Source organism: Lycium barbarum, chromosome 3, assembly GCF_019175385.1.
Source record: "Lycium barbarum isolate Lr01 chromosome 3, ASM1917538v2, whole genome shotgun sequence".
Classification (NCBI taxonomy): domain Eukaryota; kingdom Viridiplantae; phylum Streptophyta; class Magnoliopsida; order Solanales; family Solanaceae; genus Lycium; species Lycium barbarum.
The window spans coordinates 111,686,908-111,704,638 of NC_083339.1; the positions used below are offsets into that span (position 1 = coordinate 111,686,908).

The 17,731-nt window shown below is 35.6% G+C and overlaps 1 protein-coding gene and 2 pseudogenes across 1 annotated transcript; 1 reads left to right on the forward strand and 2 right to left on the reverse strand.

Moving 5' to 3' along the window:
* Window positions 1-1,685: 1,685 nt before the first annotated feature.
* On the forward strand, window positions 1,686-10,375 carry LOC132631822 (uncharacterized). The gene is made up of 5 exons (XM_060347524.1): window positions 1,686-2,104; window positions 4,256-4,517; window positions 4,617-4,813; window positions 8,864-9,051; window positions 9,768-10,375. The coding sequence occupies exons 1-5, from the start codon at window positions 2,010-2,012 to the stop codon at window positions 10,052-10,054; spliced, it is 1,029 nt and encodes a 342-aa protein (XP_060203507.1). The 5' UTR covers window positions 1,686-2,009; the 3' UTR covers window positions 10,055-10,375.
* Window positions 10,376-12,910: 2,535 nt separating this feature from the next.
* LOC132631823 (dehydration-responsive element-binding protein 1A-like) lies at window positions 12,911-14,013 on the reverse strand (annotated as a pseudogene).
* Window positions 14,014-14,744: 731 nt separating this feature from the next.
* LOC132631825 (dehydration-responsive element-binding protein 1A-like) lies at window positions 14,745-16,167 on the reverse strand (annotated as a pseudogene).
* Between the last annotated feature and the right edge of the window lie 1,564 nt (window positions 16,168-17,731).

Consider the following 17,731-nt stretch of genomic DNA (forward strand, 5'->3'; position numbering starts at 1 on the left):
AAGTGAATAATTCTCATGGCCAAGCGGGTTCTTAAATTGTTGAATGGCCAGGAGAAGAGGGAACACACTTGTCTTCCTTTATTCGGAATACCCAAATTCCAACTTGTTGCCTTCTTCTTCCTTTTTTTTTTTCCCTTCCGGTTAATCATAGTTTTGGGGGTAAAAATTTATGGATTGTTTATAAATTACATATTAGTTACGAGAAAATCTATGTATTACATAAATTCTCTCATAACTTATACGTGTACTAGTTTCTAAATTGCAAACTAAATATTGTATTAGGTGTGTTGAATTTAATACACAACAAAAGAATGCTACCAAACATTATTTATGCAAGATTTAATGCATGAATAACTTAGCTCCTAATCAGCTACCAAACAACCACTAAATACATGATATATATGTTTGTATGTAAATTTTTAAGTATAATAACTTTATCGGATTTAATATAAATACTCGATACAAATAAGTATTTATCAGGTTTTGAGTAACAAATTCTACCCTTTACCCAAGCCTTAAATTTGGACATTTGGTGTTAGGGAATGTACTCCCACAAGTATTAAGAAAATTACTTAAAATAATTTTAATTAAAAGAGTTATTTGATTAAATTATCCTGAAATTTATTTAGATTATTTATTAGACAACTTGATACTTTTGTAAAAATAAAAAAAAATATTAACATCTTTTAAGTACTTTTAAACAATTACTTATTTTGGACAAAATTTGAAAAGTTACAGAAAATCTATAAAATTTGAGATGTTACGGAAAATCTATAACATTTGAAAAGTTGTAGAAAATCGAAGACTACCTCATGTGGCTACACATATTTTTTATTCCTTTGCTCTCCGTGCCACTATTTCTACCGTTAATAACTCTTTGCTCCCATGTTGACTCCTATGCGATTACACCTATATTAATATTAAAATAGTATTCTGTCTATTTTAATTCGTTTAAAAAAATACATCTTTCATTTTTTGGCAATTCTTTAATTCTAATTTTCTACATGATATGTTTAAGACCACAAGATTAAATGACATTTTGGTACATTCTACATCGTTAGTTTTAGACTACAAGATTCAAAAGTCTTATTTATTTTCTTAAACTCCGCGTCAAGTCAAAATCAAACAAACAAATCTAAAAGGGGAGAATTTTGTATTGCATGTTCAAGTCATTTAGCACATTCTCTCCTAGTGATATAGGTGGTGGCGGGATGATGGGAAGAGAGAAAGAGAAAGGAAAGGGGAAGAGAAGATGACAATGGAGGTGGTGATGACTATGGTGGCAAGAAGAGACAAGGAGGAAGGAGGAAGAAAAAGTAATGGGTGGTAGAGGCAAGGACGAAAAGAGATAAAGGAGGAATACTCAAAATTAGGGGAAAAAAATTAATTTTACTCTTGAACTATGTGAAATGATCAAATTTGCCCTCATAAATTTTGTCAAAGGTTTAAATTTACCCTTCGTTTAAGAAAATTAATTCATAACTGCATGATACGTAACATCATCAGGTGCTAAACTTCCACTACTTAAAAATAAGAGGGATTTTATTTTATTTTGCATAGTTCAGGAGCAAATTTAACTCTTTACTCTTAATAATATATATAATAAGTATATAAAAAGATGGAGGGCAATAAAGGAAAAAAAGAAGACGGAAGGCAAACATGTAAAATAGAATGATATTCCACGTGTCTTATCGTGAAACGGCATCTCTGTTCACGAGATTCCATAACACACACCGGTGTCACGCTTTTCAGCTCACCTCACTCTTCTCCCAAAATCCCCCCTCAACTCCCATCTCTCTCTCCGTTGTTATTCATCGATTCCACATGCTTAATATCCTCAAATCAAGACTTCATCAGTGTGTAAATAAATATCCTTTTAAGACACAAACATATTGATGGAAAACAATCAGTCAACTCAATACGCAAAGTTTCACTTTCGTCCGTTAATTCTGTAGCAATTCTTTCCCTTTTGACTTTATTAACTGCTCTCTTCTATATCACGAATCCCGATGGAACGGTGTCGTTTGCTTCTATTCCTTGCTATTCTCTCCTCTATTCTTGGACTCCTTCATGCTAGTGCCGGCGATGCCGATCCGCTTTACAGGTAAACTCATATTTACTATTTTGACCTAATTTAAGGATGTATCGTGTTCCTTTTCAGTTCTAGCTAACTTTGTGGTGAGTAATGTGACTTATAAGAGCTTTTTTTCGGATTTAATTGCCCGATTTACGGAATGCTAGTTGTATTTTCTGATATTTCTCTTCACTTTGTCAAGTAGAGGTGATGTCCCTAAGTTACTTGATTTATTCGTTTGAACTTGGATATAGAAATGCTAGATGAAGAGATATTTTCCGTTGTCTATTGAGGTTTAAAGCTATTCCCTCCGTTCACTTTTACTTGTCACGTGTCGCGTCTCAGAGAGTTGATTTGACTAATCTTTGGAGCTAAATTAAATTAAATTGATTCAATATTTTAAAATTAAAAGTTAGATGTTCAAAAACTATATACAAAAATACTACAAGTTGCAGTTATGTGATGAAAAAATACGTCTTAAAATGTTAGTCAAAGTCCATGTAGCTTGACTCTCGAGAAGCGAAATGTGAGAAGTAAAAGTGAACGGAGGGAGTATTTTGTATGAGATGACAAAATTTAGCTCTATCTAGTGGCATGAAGCTACACGTTGTTGGTTGAGTTGTGCAAGTTTCATGATCCTCCTCCAAATGAAAGGACTTAAATTTCTCTATATCTGCCTAAGCCATGGTGGATGGAGTTACCTGATACCTATACTGATGTTGGAAGGAATGAGTACTCGGTATAAATAGTGGAGCTGTGTGTAAGGTGACCCAGACACCACCATTGTGAAAGAAGAAGTGAATAGACTTGGATTTATAGTCTAACGACTTGAAACTAATAGAGCTTTTTGTGATAAAAACCTGTACATTATCGTCTATTGGTTTTGGGGATACTTAAGTCTGGATTGGAACTTTGTTCTCAAACAGCCTGTTACTATAAGAAAGAGGTGTTGATCTTTAATGAACAGCAATTGGAGGTAACTTGTCAACCATATCGGGCTTTTTGAAATCCTTAGATATGCTATATTTGAGCTTTCGATTAACTTCTGAATGCTAAATCATACAAGTAGGTGCTAGAATCCTAATTTTACTATTGGACAGTGTTCTTCTTTGTGTTCCTTAGATTATAAAGCGTTTCTCGATGCTGAACTATTTGTAGATGTTCCACTAGATGATAATCCCTTTTTAGGTGGATGCATGAGTTTATTGAAAAGTGAAAACTAATGCATCTTGGCCTAAAAGTTTTTGTAGTGTGTTGCCTAGCTAGTTTGGCATAATCGAACTTATATAGGCTCACCCTCAGTGTTCACTTTACCTTTGTTGACTTGATTTTTAATGAAATAAATTAGACAGCCAAACAACCAAGAATTTGCACCAAAATATTTGCCTCATTTTGGGCCGTTCAGCTTTTGTAAGGAATGGATTTCTTTTTCTCACGTATTTGGTTCGATTAATAAATTTAGAGAGTCCTATAGTTGCATTTTATCAAAGTTTGTATTTGATGGATGATGTATTTATATAATGGAACTGCAAAAAAAAAAAAAAAAAAAAAAGAAAGGAAGAAAAATTATAGAGAGAATTGATGCCCATGAGTTGTTTTAGGCTGTCTTTATTTATTAATTACTGGAGGCATCATTATGTCCTCTGGAAATATGGTTGAAGATGTTCACTCCTACTGACAGCTTCGCTGAGGATACCTAATTGATGCCCCTTCCCTTCCCCTCCTCCGTCCCCGCATGGAGAAAAACGGAATTATGTGGCATCGGGAATGACCCAAAAGTTTGGGGTAAACTCGAAGTAGATATTGCAGCTCAAATTTTTTATAAATTTTTGTTGGATTAAATACAACCAAAAAATTATAACATTCAACTGTCAGAGGCATATGTAATCCTGTCAACTGCAGCTTCTTGCTTCTATGCTGAACATAACTTGATGCATATATTGTTCTCTATTTCTAAGCTCTTTTTTTCGTTCATGTAAGTTTACCATTTGGGACATGCTGTCAAAAGCCCAATGAACCAGGCTACCTTCTGGTGTCTTGGGCAGCACCTGTCTTTCACTAATTTACATGGCATTATGGGCTGAAACCCAAAAGACATTCAAGTATCTGTTGTTAATCTACCACACTTCCTTTTGATGTTATGTTCATGCCCTTTGATCTTTGAAATTGCTGGTTTTCCAGAGCTTGTGTTGATCAGTGTGAGAAGACTGGATGCGTGGGCGACAAATGCTCTCAACATTGTAATTTCACTTCCGGTGGGAGTCCCATTGATGGTCCATGGTATCTGCAGGAACCACTTTATCTGAGATGGAAACAATGGGACTGCCTCAGTGATTGTCGTTACCACTGCATGCTTGTCAGAGAGGAAGAACGGAAGAAAGCTGGTCTTAATCCTGTCAAATATCATGGAAAATGGCCTTTTCAGCGTGTCAATGGAATCCAGGTTCTTCACACTATTAAGTTAGCATTTCCTCCTTATTAAGCACACTTAGTTCTAGGCTGCATTGTGGTTAGTCTACTAAACTGTGTCTTTCATGGTCAGGAACCTGTTTCTGTAGCTCTTTCTGCTCTTAACCTTGCTGTACAATTCCATGGATGGGTATCCTTTTTCATTTTGGTGAATTACAAGCTGCCCTTTGGACCAAACAGAAAGCCATATTATGAATATACCGGCTTGTGGCATATTTATGCTACTTTTTCGATGAATTCCTGGTTCTGGAGTGCTGTTTTCCATAGTAGGTGAGAGATTGCTTACTTTTCTTTTTCAGCTCTTTATTTCTTTCAAAAGAGATCGTTGATTAAATTTGTTGCATTTCATATACTGCATTCATCCACAAATCAAGTAGCTTGAAACTGTCTTCTGAAGATATATAGTTTCTCCTTCTTGGTTATTGGCTTCTAATCAGTATATCTCTACTGGCTAAAGTATGGGGTTTTTTCACTGATAGCAAGCTTTGACTGGTGTGTTCATGGATAATTGTGCAAACATTTTGAATTTGAGATAGTCTAGGTCTCTGGGATGCATTTGTTTATCAGAATTTTCAGATGTCAATTTCTCATTTTTCTGGGTGATTGTGCCACAGAGATCATATGAACACCACATTGCTGCAAATTATTATTTTGGTGGCTGAGGGGTGAGGGCTCTATGTTCTCTAGCTTCTCCTAAGGGGTGGAATTGTTAGGGGCATAGCAGGCAGCAGAATCTGGTGTATGTAAAACTAGTTGCTCGCAATTGTTCATTTCTGGGACGATTAGGGTAGAAGAGTAGTGTCGTAATAATTTTTCTACTCATCTTCTCAGTTATTAGTAGTATATCTTTAGCCTTCACGTAGTATCGTGTGTATTCTCCATTTCTTACTACTACGGTTGCTTTATTTGCTTTGTGTGTCTGCCTTTTGCCGTCATTATTTTCCTTTCATTACCGCTTGGATTGCTTCCTTTGAGCCAAGGATCTATCGGAAACAGCCTCTCTACCCCACAAAGGTAGGGGTAAGGTCAGCGTACATCTAACCCTCCCCAGACTCCATTTGTGGGATTACACGGGGCATCATGTTGTTGTTGTTGATGTGGTGATAATGTTCTAGCTTGTTAAAATATTACAACAACAATTACACCTCAATCCCAAGTTAGTTGGGGTTGGCTGTGTGAATTCTCGCCATCATAAATCCTTAGTTTGGGTCCATAATATTTCAATACTATGTCGATTATCTAACACTAGGGTTCTCTAATGTACTCCGGTGATTATTTCTCTAATATGCTAAGGGGTTGTTTGGTGTGGAAACTAGTGGCGTACGCAGGATCTTTGTAAGGGGTGTCACATTTTAAAAAATAAGCCAATGAATAAATTGCTATAACGATGTTATATTAATAAAAAATACTATTCAAATCGTATAAACTACCACAACTTTAAGGTTACTTCAATAATCCAGTTCTGATAACTCTTTATCCAGTTGGGATAACTAATTTTGTCGAACATTCTTCTTAAGCCGACTCCTAGTTAGATTGGTTATCCTAAGTTGATAAGAAATTGGGAGTTCGAACATCACTAGCAACGTGGACTCCTTTTTTTTTTTTTTTTTCAAGACAAAGGGCGAGGAGCTTACGAAAAAACCATAAAAGTAGAATACAATAATTGCACTCGCTTAGGTTCGAACTCAAGAGGATTATTGCACTAGCAAGGCGCCTGACAGCAAGCCACAAAGCCCCTTTTGTCAACCAGTGTCGCTGATATTATATCTATACTTATTCCAGATTATCTGTATACGCATATTTACATAAAATACTCGATGAAGCGGTGTCGGATGACACCCCTTGGCATAGGGTGCGTCCGTCCTGGTGGAAAAAAGGCATGCAGGAATTGTAATGCAGGGAATAGTTATGCTGGGTTGTAATGCAGAGGTTAGTTGTTATCGGGTGTTGGTTCTTTATACTGAAAAGGGAGATATATAGGGCAAAATTTAAATATGAATTTATTTTTTAATATACTAGAAAGGGAATATGTAGGGCAAGATTAAAATATAAATTTATTTGTCAAACATAATAAAATTGAAAAGGTGCTAACGATGGGTTTGAGGAAAAAATTAAGGGTAATTTTGTCTTTTGATGTTTAATACATGTATTAATTGATCCATGTACTGTTATTCCATCCTATAGTAGGTATAGATTAAAATACCAATTGGTATACTAGATTATACAAGGATTAGTTATACAAAATCTAAAATAGAAATCAAACATTGTATAAAAGCAATACCATGCATGCCGTGATTGTTTCACTTATTACATCAAACCAAATTACTTCTAAGAGTTTTCTAATAAGCGTTAGTCGCTTTGGTATCACCTATACAAATTTTCAACTTCCAACTTTTTCCTATCTTCTGCCAGGTATGTTTGGATTTCGAGATATTCTTAGTCTTTTGAGATAGCGCTTCATATGATTTTAGGTCTACCTCTTCCTCTTTTAAGACCTTTAATCATCTTGTTTTCGCATTGAAGAACTGCCGTGTTTGGAGGCAAACCATCTTAAGCGACATTCTCTCATTTTACCCTCTATTATCTGTTACTTGCACCTTCTGATGGATGTGATCATTTTTAACCTTATCTAATTTATATGACTGCACATCATCTTAGCATTCGCATCTCTGCGACACTCATCTTCTAGATATATTGGGCTTTGGAGGCCCACCATTCACTCCCATGCAACATTCTTGGCCTTACAGTCGATTTTATAATTTGCGTTTCATTTTGGTAGGTATCTTCCTATTGTCTAAAGCTCGTGACACTTTTCGATTTCAATCATCCTACTTTAATCCTATGCATAATTTTTTTTATCTATCATTCCATTCTCTTGGAAGTTGGAACAATGAGCCTATATTTCTAAACTGCCTACAGTAAGGAACCTCTATCCATGTAGTCTATGTTACTCCTACTTATCCTATATTCCTTACTCACTAAAGTGCTTCACTGCTTCTCCACAGCTCCAGCTTTGATTGAAATCCTCACTAGTTTCATCTATTAACACAGTATAATATCGTCTGCTTCATCTTGTATACTATTGGAAGTTGGAACTCCTACGGTTCTCACATTTGTGACAGCTCCTTCGTACATATCCTCGATGACATTTATTTATTCACGATTTCTCTTTTTTCTAGCTTGTTAAAGTGTAAAAGCATTAATTTTAGAATGTCAAAGTTGGAAATGTTAAAGTTATATATTCTTTCACATTAGACAAATATAATATGTGTGTTATTCTTGACACCTCCATCTAATTATTAAGCCACATACATCTTCTCTTACTTTATCATATGGTTTTGAAGTTTCTACGATCTTAGTGGGAATTTAAGTAGTTTTTTCTTATTAAGTGACTCCCTCATGCCACTTTCCTACCAGAGAAAATTTTTTGCACTCTTCTCAAGTTTTTAGTTCTTTCTCATAATTGTTCTGGCAATATTACTTCAATTTTTGTTGACTGTTCCTGTGACATCATGCTTATCAGAGACTATTTCAGCGGCATTACGCTTCTTCAGTGACCGTTACAGAGGCACTGCGTCTATTTCTGGTGACTGCCTTGGTAGCATCAGCTCTTTCTAATGAGCATTTTAATAGCACCCCTTCTTTTTGACTAGTATTTTGGCAACGCATCCAGTGATTATTCCAGTCATTGTCTGGCACTTTCCAGCAACATCCATGCGACCTGAACTTTCTTATAAGATGCCAGCGGCTAGGCTTTTCCAATGATTTTCATACAGGTTCTCCATGGCACCATCGAATTCCCTTTTTTTTTTTTTTTTCCTTGGAAGATTTCAATTCTATTATGACTTTTTACTATTGCAAGGATTGTTTGCTCTTATGTGTCGTCAAAATAAGTAAAGTTGGTTTTCCAATAAAATTTGAGGGGGCCGTTAGTATCCATGTGAAGATGTTAGAAGTTTTAAGTTCTTAAGTTTCGATACTGCCCATATGTTATTTGACACTTCTAAATAGGTGTACTTTGTTTTTTGATAACCGAGAAATCCCCGAGAGCTTGAAGTCCGGCAGATAATGGGCCTGTCCTCAATCCTTCTCTGCTTAAATACTAGGCTTTCTCCGCGGCGGGATTGGTATCCGTGATGCGTGCCTAATCCACACGTCACGCCTGCAGTCTTACCAAGCCTTCGGGGCACTTGTAAATAGTTGTACCTTGTATTCATCAAATTATCAAGTCATCAACACATCTTCTATTCTCTTATTTTCTCAAATAGCTTACAGTCATTTGTGAATTTCCATGTTCTGATGTTTTGCAACTTGTTTTAGAGACGTAAACTTGACTGAGAAGCTAGACTATTCGTCTGCCGTTGCATTGCTGGGGTTTTCTCTTATCTTGGCTGTATTGCGAGTTTTTAATGTGAGAGATGAGGCATCAAGAGTAATGGTTTCTGCTCCCCTTATTGCATTTGTGACAACCCACATCTTGTATCTGAACTGTTACCAGCTTGACTATGGTATGTCCACTTTCTCCATTACTTTATGTAGGATAATGCATGATTATGATACTTTTGCAGTATATACAAATTAATTTGTAGCATCAACTCCATTAGTTTCCTAAATGTATCCTCTATTTTACCTCCATTATCTTTCTCATTGAATTTTTAGCCATGTTTAATTTCTCAGTGATCACTGATTGGTAGCATCACACATTTGAAACATTTATGGGATCAAAACGATATGTCCTAATAAAAAAAATATGAACTACTCCATATGTAACAATATACTTCATAAATTAACAAATTGCCATAAACTTGTTACGTTCTGTGACCTTAAATTTTTTTAGGATGCTTGGAACATTACGAGGTCTGGTTATGAGTTTATGTATTGTACCTTCAGCATCAAGAAAACTTCAGTGCTTATAGTTTAAGATGCTTGTGAATACTTTTTTGACTATAGAAAGTGTGATGGAAAAATAAGTAATACGACAAGATAAAATGATGATGAGAAAATGCAGAGGCTATTGGAGCAATGTGTATGAATTGAGAAAAGAAAATATGTTACAGATGACTGAATTTCTTCTGACTTCCAATTTTAGTTGTTGTTACTTGCCTTGTGTCACTTTTTTGAAGTTAAACTATGATGTATGATTTATAGTTGGCTATTTGGTTTTCATAAAGGTGTCGAAGTGTTGTGAAGTAGGAAAACTGATGTTTGCTTGATCACAATGCAGGGTTGAACATGAAAGTCTGTCTGGCTATGGGCATTCTGCAGCTTATCTTATGGGCTGTCTGGGCAGGCGTTACTCGCCATCCATCACGCTGGAAATTATGGGTTGTGGTGATTGGTGGAGGTTTCGCTTCACTCCTTGAGATATATGACTTTCCTCCCTATAGGGGATTTGTGGATGCCCATGCTCTATGGCATGCCACCACCATTCCTCTGACCTACTTGTGGTGGAGCTTTGTGCGGGATGACAGTGAATTCAGGACAACAACTCTCATCAAGAAAGTAAAGTAGATTGAAGAATAGTGTGAAGAATCGTGTATTTCTAATTGCTAATCATGTAAGAAATCATTGCTTGTTCAGGTCTTTGTTAGTTGTCAGTAGGCTGTCCTTTTTTCTCGCAATGTGCACTTCTAGGAGATGCCTAGCCATGCGAGTTTCTATTTCCAGCTTTAGTAGGTCTAGGTCGGATTTGTTGTTTGATTCTCACATTCACCTCCAGTAGTTTTGTAATAACATTTGAAACTCTACGCTGTTGCTTATTGTGCTTTTGTGGCTTGAACTATAAATGAGCTAGGCTACAAGATCAATTCATTTTAAGCTCCTTGACTTGAATTACGTATTACGTGTGTCTCCATAGTTTTCATGGTCTTCCAGAAACCACGTTTAATATTCGCACTGGACATTATTATAGCCTTTAGGTAGTTATACATTGTTGTGAAATACTAGTACTATTCTTTGCTATACATTATTGTCAAATGATTTCAGGTCAGGTGCCCATAAGATGTCATTCCAGATCCATGCTATTACGATTTAGTGGTGTGATATTCATGCATTTCAAATGCCTAAAGCAGATTCTGTAATATTTACAATCTGTATTCCTAAAACCTGGGCTCTTATACTTATTTGTGTTGGTAGTAAATATTTGTCATTTGGTGCAGCAGCAAGTCATATATACATGCAAGCAAGTAGTGAAAACATTGTCCTTTTGAGGTGTACACGGGTGACTTGCATAAAGAGATACTTCTGCGCTGCTATTTAAATAGTTCTTTATTATGATATTTGTGCGAAAATAGCTTTTAAAATTTAATGAAAAATATCTGGATTAAAATGCTCTTTAGCGGTAGAGATGGCACAAATTGGATATTCAAAGCTACAAACAAAGAAGAGAAATAAATACTTTTCAGATATGTAAGTCATGAAAGTGTGACTTCATGCTATATTCAATTTAATTGGCCGAAACATGTACGAAATACTTTCCTAGAAACGATATATGCTCCCTCTCCTCCGAGATTGCTATGGGATTATGTGCAAATAGCTGTAGTAGATATCACAAGTCTTTTGGAAATCTATGCTGAACAAACAGTGAAAAAATCCATCTTAGGAAAGCAAGAATTTTTTTGATTTTCAAGAGCAAGATTTTGTAGAAGAGAAAAGAGTTTTGGGAGGAAGAAAGATACTTTTCAGAAAGAGGAAAAAGTTATTTTTTAGAAAGAAGAAAAAGTTACTTTTCGGAATAATGTTGAATCGATTTTTTATAGATAAAATATTTAATAACCAACACACCATTTTAATAAAAGACACATCCTTTCACTAAAAGACAACTTTCTTATAAAACTCTTTGTATATAATTTATACTTAGATAAAAATTTCAACAAAAAAATCATATTAATCGATCATGATTTCAAAGCTATAAATAAAAATGAGAAAAAAAAAATACATTTTAAAACCGTGGCATACAACTCATAATCGGTATGTATTTCATGTAATCTAGTTGGCCTGTTAAATTAGTCAAAACTCATATCGGATCGTCATGATTTAAAAGGTGCAAACAAAAAAGTATGTGGCATGCAAATCATGTCAAATCATTTAGACTTCGATTGTATTCAACCTAGTTTCCTGTTGCTCAAAAACCATGGTGGACCCCATAATGTCAAAGCTACAAACAAAAGTATGTGACATGCAGGTCATGCCAAATAACTATGATTTCATGCTATGTTCAACCTAATTATCTTGTTGAATTACTCATAAATTATATTGGATCGTCATGATTTTAAATCTACACACAAAGAAACGGAAAAATGTACTTTTAGGTATCACCCGTGAAATACAGTGAAATAGAATTACACGAGTGAGATTGATCTTAAAGAATTATTTTTTTGGTATCATGAGTGAAATCTTAAAGAATTACTTTAAGGTAGTATGAGCAAACTATTATTATACGTACCAACAGAAGAAAAAAAAAAAAATTTTAGAAACCTATCTAAGCCATGACAATCTGATATGAATAAGAATTCATGTTTTATTGCACCTAGTTATTTTGTTGGATTACTCACAAATCATACCGAATTCTCATGATTATAAGCCACAAACAAAGAAGAGAAAATAGTACTACAAGTCATGAACAGAACAGTACTAACTTCATGATATATGCAACCTATTTATCTGGTTGAATCACTCACAAACATATTTAATGATCGTCACAACAAATTTGAGTAGTCATTAAAGGCCCCAGCCTATATTGCAAAGATATATATGTTGTTTGCCTTGTTGGTCAATTTTAAATATGCTCATTTTTATAACTCATATATGGAAAATCGGAACCAAAAAATGAATAATAGTCCCCGAGCAATTTCTTGATTGTACATCTTGAGTCTTTGGTTGTCCGCCATGTAGATGATTTCAACGAGGTCCTTACAGCGTCACTAAGTATGGGCTACTAAAGTGCAATCAGCAAAATATTCTGTGGTTGTAAATCCAACAGCGATATATTGAACTAGTTGGTTACAATGATGAACATGCATGGCTCCTGTGGTGCACTCCGCATGCTTGCATAATCTTCACTAATTATATCCGGTCTTTAATGATTTGCGATTCTAAACTAAAGATGTGTGTAATGTACTAAGTACTCTTTTAAATTTTGTGATTTCAAATTTATCATGTACGGAGTTTGATTTGTAACTTACTAAATATAGAAATAGTCGCTCTCTTTAAAACAAATCAAAAATAAAAATAAGATACTTAGTCGCTCTTTTTAAAACAGATTAAAAATGAAAATAAAATACTTAAATTGGAATGGAGCGATCTAGTAAAATTTAGCTATATACTCAAAAGAAATAAGAAAGAAGTTGGAAGATTTAACATGTTTAATAGTATTAAAATGGAAATAAATTAAAGTGCATTCTAGAATATATACATTTTGTGACAGATGAAATAGCTCCCCAATTTATCTCATTGCAATACAATGAGCTTGAATTGTATGACCGCACATCCCAAAATTTTCACTTGCCTTAAACAAAGTCAACAAATTATAAGATGACCATGTTGACTAATTACTACTACTATAACTCTACTATAACTCAGTGCATGTTTTTTTGTGGTTGGAAATATCTACATAATGTCACTAAATTACAAAACCACTTGTATACGTCCGTACCACCCAAATGTTGAGTGCGAAACTAGGAATATCTCCTAAATCCTTACTTAAGGAACTAAACTTCGAGCATTTCCATTGCATATAAACTGTCAAAGAAGTAATAACCAGAATTACTTAGATAGAATAACTCCATAAAAACATGTCCGCATCATCAGCTTCCGCGTGATCTTCAATTTCCAAACATTGAGGTGGAGGTAGCATCAGTCCTTCGGCCATGTCAGCAAGTAATCCCGGCATGTAAAAGAGCGCTTCCTCATCCATAAAGAACATACTCTTTGGCGTTTCAGGAGAATTGATCACTTCTTCTGACTTCGATGGTCGGAAAGATTCAGCGGCCTGAGCAGCCGCCTTCTGAATATCTGTGGTGTCAGAGGAAGCCGGGATAGGCAACCTCCAAGTAGAGTCAGCAAAATTCAAGCAAGCAGAACGACCCTTCAATGCTATAGCTGCCACGTCATGAGCTCTTGCTGCCATTTCTACTGTTGGAAAAGTGCCAAGCCACATCCTTGATTTTTTATTTGGTTCGCTGACTCTAACTTCACAAACCCATTTTCCGGAATTCCTTTTCCTCACTCCCCTGTATATCGGATGTCGAGTTTCCTGAAACTTCTTTCTTCCCGCTCGCTTTTTTGGGTTATTTGAAGCTAACATCATTGATGAATATTCAGTAAGATTAGTGGAGCTGCTACTATCAGACGTTGATGATAAGTCAGTCAGTGAGTCCGAATAATAACGTCTAAAAATATCCATTTTTGGTCACTGTTGGTTGAGAGAGAATTAGAGTAAAGAGTAGTCTTGGATATTTCTTCAGGTAGAGGTTTTTACTTTCTATGTATTTATAGAGGAAGTGAAGCATTTGTTGAAGCTAAAAAGTACGAGGACGCTAAAATACACGGTCTGTGAGGAGATAGGCTGGATTTTTTTGTGGTTCAAAATATCCCAGCTGTTTTGTGGGACAAGTGGATTGGTTTCAGAAAAGTATAACAAGTATATAAAAAGATGGAGGGCAATAAGGGAAAAAAAAGAAGACGGAAGGCAAACATGTAAAATATAAAGATATTCCACGTGTCTCATCGTGAAACGGCATCTCTGTTCACGAGATTCCATAACACACACCGGTGTCACGCTTTTCAGCTCACCTCACTCTTCTCCCAAAATCCCCCCTCAACTCCCATCTCTCTCTCCGTTGTTATTCATCGATTCCACATGCTTAATATCCTCAAATCAAGACTTCATCACTGTATAATAAATATCCTTTTAAGACACAAACATATTGATGGAAAACAATCAGTCAACTCAATACGCAAAGTTTCACTTTCGTCCGTTAATTCTATAGCAATTCTTTCCCTTTTGACTTTACTAACTGCTCTCTTCTATATCACGAATCCCGATGGAACGGTGTCGTTTGCTTCTATTCCTTGCTATTCTCTCCTCTATTCTTGGACTCCTTCATGCTAGTGCCGGCGATGCCGATCCGCTTTACAGGTAAACTCATATTTACTATTTTGGCCTAATTTAAGGGTGTATCGTGTTCATTTTCACCGGATTCAGAATTTAAATTTTAGGAGTTAAATTGAACCCCACTTATTATGCTATATATGCCCCTGTCTACCGTGACTTTGGTTGAGGGTAAGCACTTTTCCATCTAGAAAAAAAAAACCCTCTTTGAATACTGCAAGGGCAAAGACTCCGATTATCGTGTATACGAATATCTGTCTTAAAACATGGATTATCCCTCTCAACAGTTGTGTTTCTGTGTTGTGTTATCAGATCATTATGTCTTCCCATTTAGTGATGTGCTAATTAAACTGGGATATGCACGGCTCCAGAGCTGCAGTCCTGAATAGTTTTAACTTCAGCATGTTTGCATAATCTTTGCTTACATCGGGTCAAAACACTAAAATTTAGCTACTTAAAAATCTAGAAAATAAGTTGGAAATTTCAGTTCTTTTAATATCAAAATGACAACTTGCATACATCCGTACCATCGAAATATTGAGTACGAAACTAGGAATATCTCCTAAATCCTTATTTAAGGAACTTCACATTGAGCATTTCCATTGTATCTATACTGTCTAAGAAGTTCTAAAAACCAGAGTTGTTTATCTAGAATAGCTCCATAAAGACATGTCAGCATCAACTTCAGCATGGTCTTCGATTTCTAAATATTGCGGTGGTGGAGGTAGGATCAGTCCTTCAGCCATATCCGCAAGTAATCCCGGCATGTAGAAGAGTTCTTCTTCATCCACGAAGGACATACTCTGTGGCCTTTCAGGAGTCCATGATTCTCCTGAAGCACTTTCGGACTCTCGTGGACGAAAAGCTTCGGCAGCCTCTGCAGCTGCCTTTTGAATATCTTTGGTGTCAGAGGAAGCCGGGGTAGGCAACCTCCAAGCAGAGTCAGCAAAGTTCAAGCAAGCAGAACGACCCCTTAATGCTAAAGCTGCCACATCATGAGCTCTTGCCGCCATTTCTAATGTTGGGTATGTCCCCAGCCAAATCCTTGAGTTTTTATTGGGTTCTCTGACTTCACAAACCCATTTTCCTGAATTCCTCTTCCTGACTCCCCTATATACTGGATGTCGAGTTTCCAGAAACTTCTTCCTCCCAGCTGGCTTCTTGGGGTTGTTTGAAGCTAACATAACTGATGAATATTCAGTAAGATTAGTGGAGCTGCTATTATCAGACGTTGATGATGAGTCAGTAAGTGGGTCCGAATAATAGCTTCGAAAAATATCCATTCTTGGTGAGTCACAGCTGGTTGATAGGGTAAAAAGTAGTCTTAGATATTTCTTGAGGTAAAGATTTTTTCTTTATGGGTGAGGTGGCTCTATATATAGTGGATGTGTAACTACTGTGATAAGTGAAGCTAAAAAATTTGATGGCTCAAGCAAAACACGTTGTTTTTGGGGCTAAAAACTAAAAAGTGGACAGTCTGGATTATGGGACGAGTAGATTGGGTTCCAAGTATTAAGTATACTGTCTCTTACTCGTTTGGGTTTCCTTTCTACTTATGTGGCAGCTTGTGATTCGTTCTAGTTTCTACCTCTTCCTTCATTTCCTTTCCTTTTGGAGAGTATACTTTATCTAGAGCATTTGACTATTTAGTCTATTACTGACCATCTCCGACATTTGAAAATCATAAGACAATTATAATTGTTTGTTTAAATTAATTAAATTTAAAATATATATTGATAATATAAATTCTTTTATTAGTGAATTATAACATGTGATAGCCTATTAGTTATTCTATTGACATTAATGCTTATCATTAAATTTGATCTATAATTACTTAACAAGTGACTTAATGATATTTTCGATATTGTGTGCATTAAACTTAACTACTCCACGTGTTTCAAAATATTTGTCTTACTTTCCTTTTAGTTCGTTATTTTTTTTTTTTATAGCTCTTTAATTTCAATTTTCTACATAGCATGTTTAAGATCACAAGTTTAAAAGATATTTTAGTACATTGTACATATCTTTAGTTAACAATCATAAGATTCAAAAAATTTCTTTACTTTCTTAAACTGAAAGTGCAGAGGAAGAAGTGGCAGAAGCTCTCTGCATTAGCTCCTTCTTCATGTCATTAAAATTTCCAAGAGGAAAACTTGGTGTTGCTCCTTCAAACCCATTTGCCTTTAGCTTCCGATATGTCAGTTTAGGCAGAATCCACCAAGAATATAATATTTTGCATAACAAAGAGAAAATGGTGACCATGCCTAATAGGCTAGCAACTTGAGAAAATTGGATGAATTCCATTTTTCTCACTTTATTGATCTTTCTCTCAATAGAAGAATTGTCGAGGTTGATTAGTAAATGGGTTCTTAAAGTAATGGAAAGTACAGAAATTGTGTTGATGAGTGAGGAGAGTTTATAGAAGGACAAGTTTGACGAGCCCTCAAAGAAGTCAAATGATGACAATTGACCAATGTCAGAGAAATTAAATAACCAGTTTGGACGTATTTAATTTGAACATGAATATATTACGAGGAGGATAATCAGAGCCAATTACTCGGGATCAATTAACGGCAGGTAAAACCTGTGGAAGGTGAAGGTTGAGTGCCTTTTGGAGTTGTGGTGTAGGACTAAATGACAAATCAGTTGTATCCTCCTATAGGGGAGAGTCCAAATGTAAAGATCATGTTGAAAAATAAGTTAAAATAGTTGACCTTTCAAATACTTGAAGCCATTGATATTTTTGTCTTACTGAACTACACTCGCTCATTCACTCACTTGCATTAATACACGGTTTAATTAACAGTTAGCATCATTTGTAAATTGCAACTACCTGCCCTTTGCAAGAAATAATGAAAGAAACTAGTGGACCACGTGGAGCACGTCCAGTAAATAGGAATCTCACGGGGACAAGTGGATTGGTTTCAGAAAAGTAGTAAATTCCAAGTTATGAGTGTGTATCTAACTCGTGTGGCAACTTGTGAATATTTCTGGTTTCTGCCTCTTTTTGAAGTAAAAAGGCATCTTATTCGAATTTTGCCATTTAAGTGGTGTATCCTGCATTTTAAGTTTTTTTT

What these genes read in the sequence shown, in the direction of transcription:
- LOC132631822 (XM_060347524.1), top strand. Translation starts at nt 2,010, where the DNA reads ATGGAACGGTGTCGTTTGCTTCTATTCCTTGCTATTCTCTCCTCTATT. An exon ending in AGCGTGTCAATGGAATCCAG is followed by an intron (nt 4,518 to 4,616) that starts GTTCTTCACACT and finishes TTTCATGGTCAG; the next exon opens with GAACCTGTTTCTGTAGCTCT. An exon ending in AGTGCTGTTTTCCATAGTAG is followed by an intron (nt 4,814 to 8,863) that starts GTGAGAGATTGC and finishes AACTTGTTTTAG; the next exon opens with AGACGTAAACTTGACTGAGA.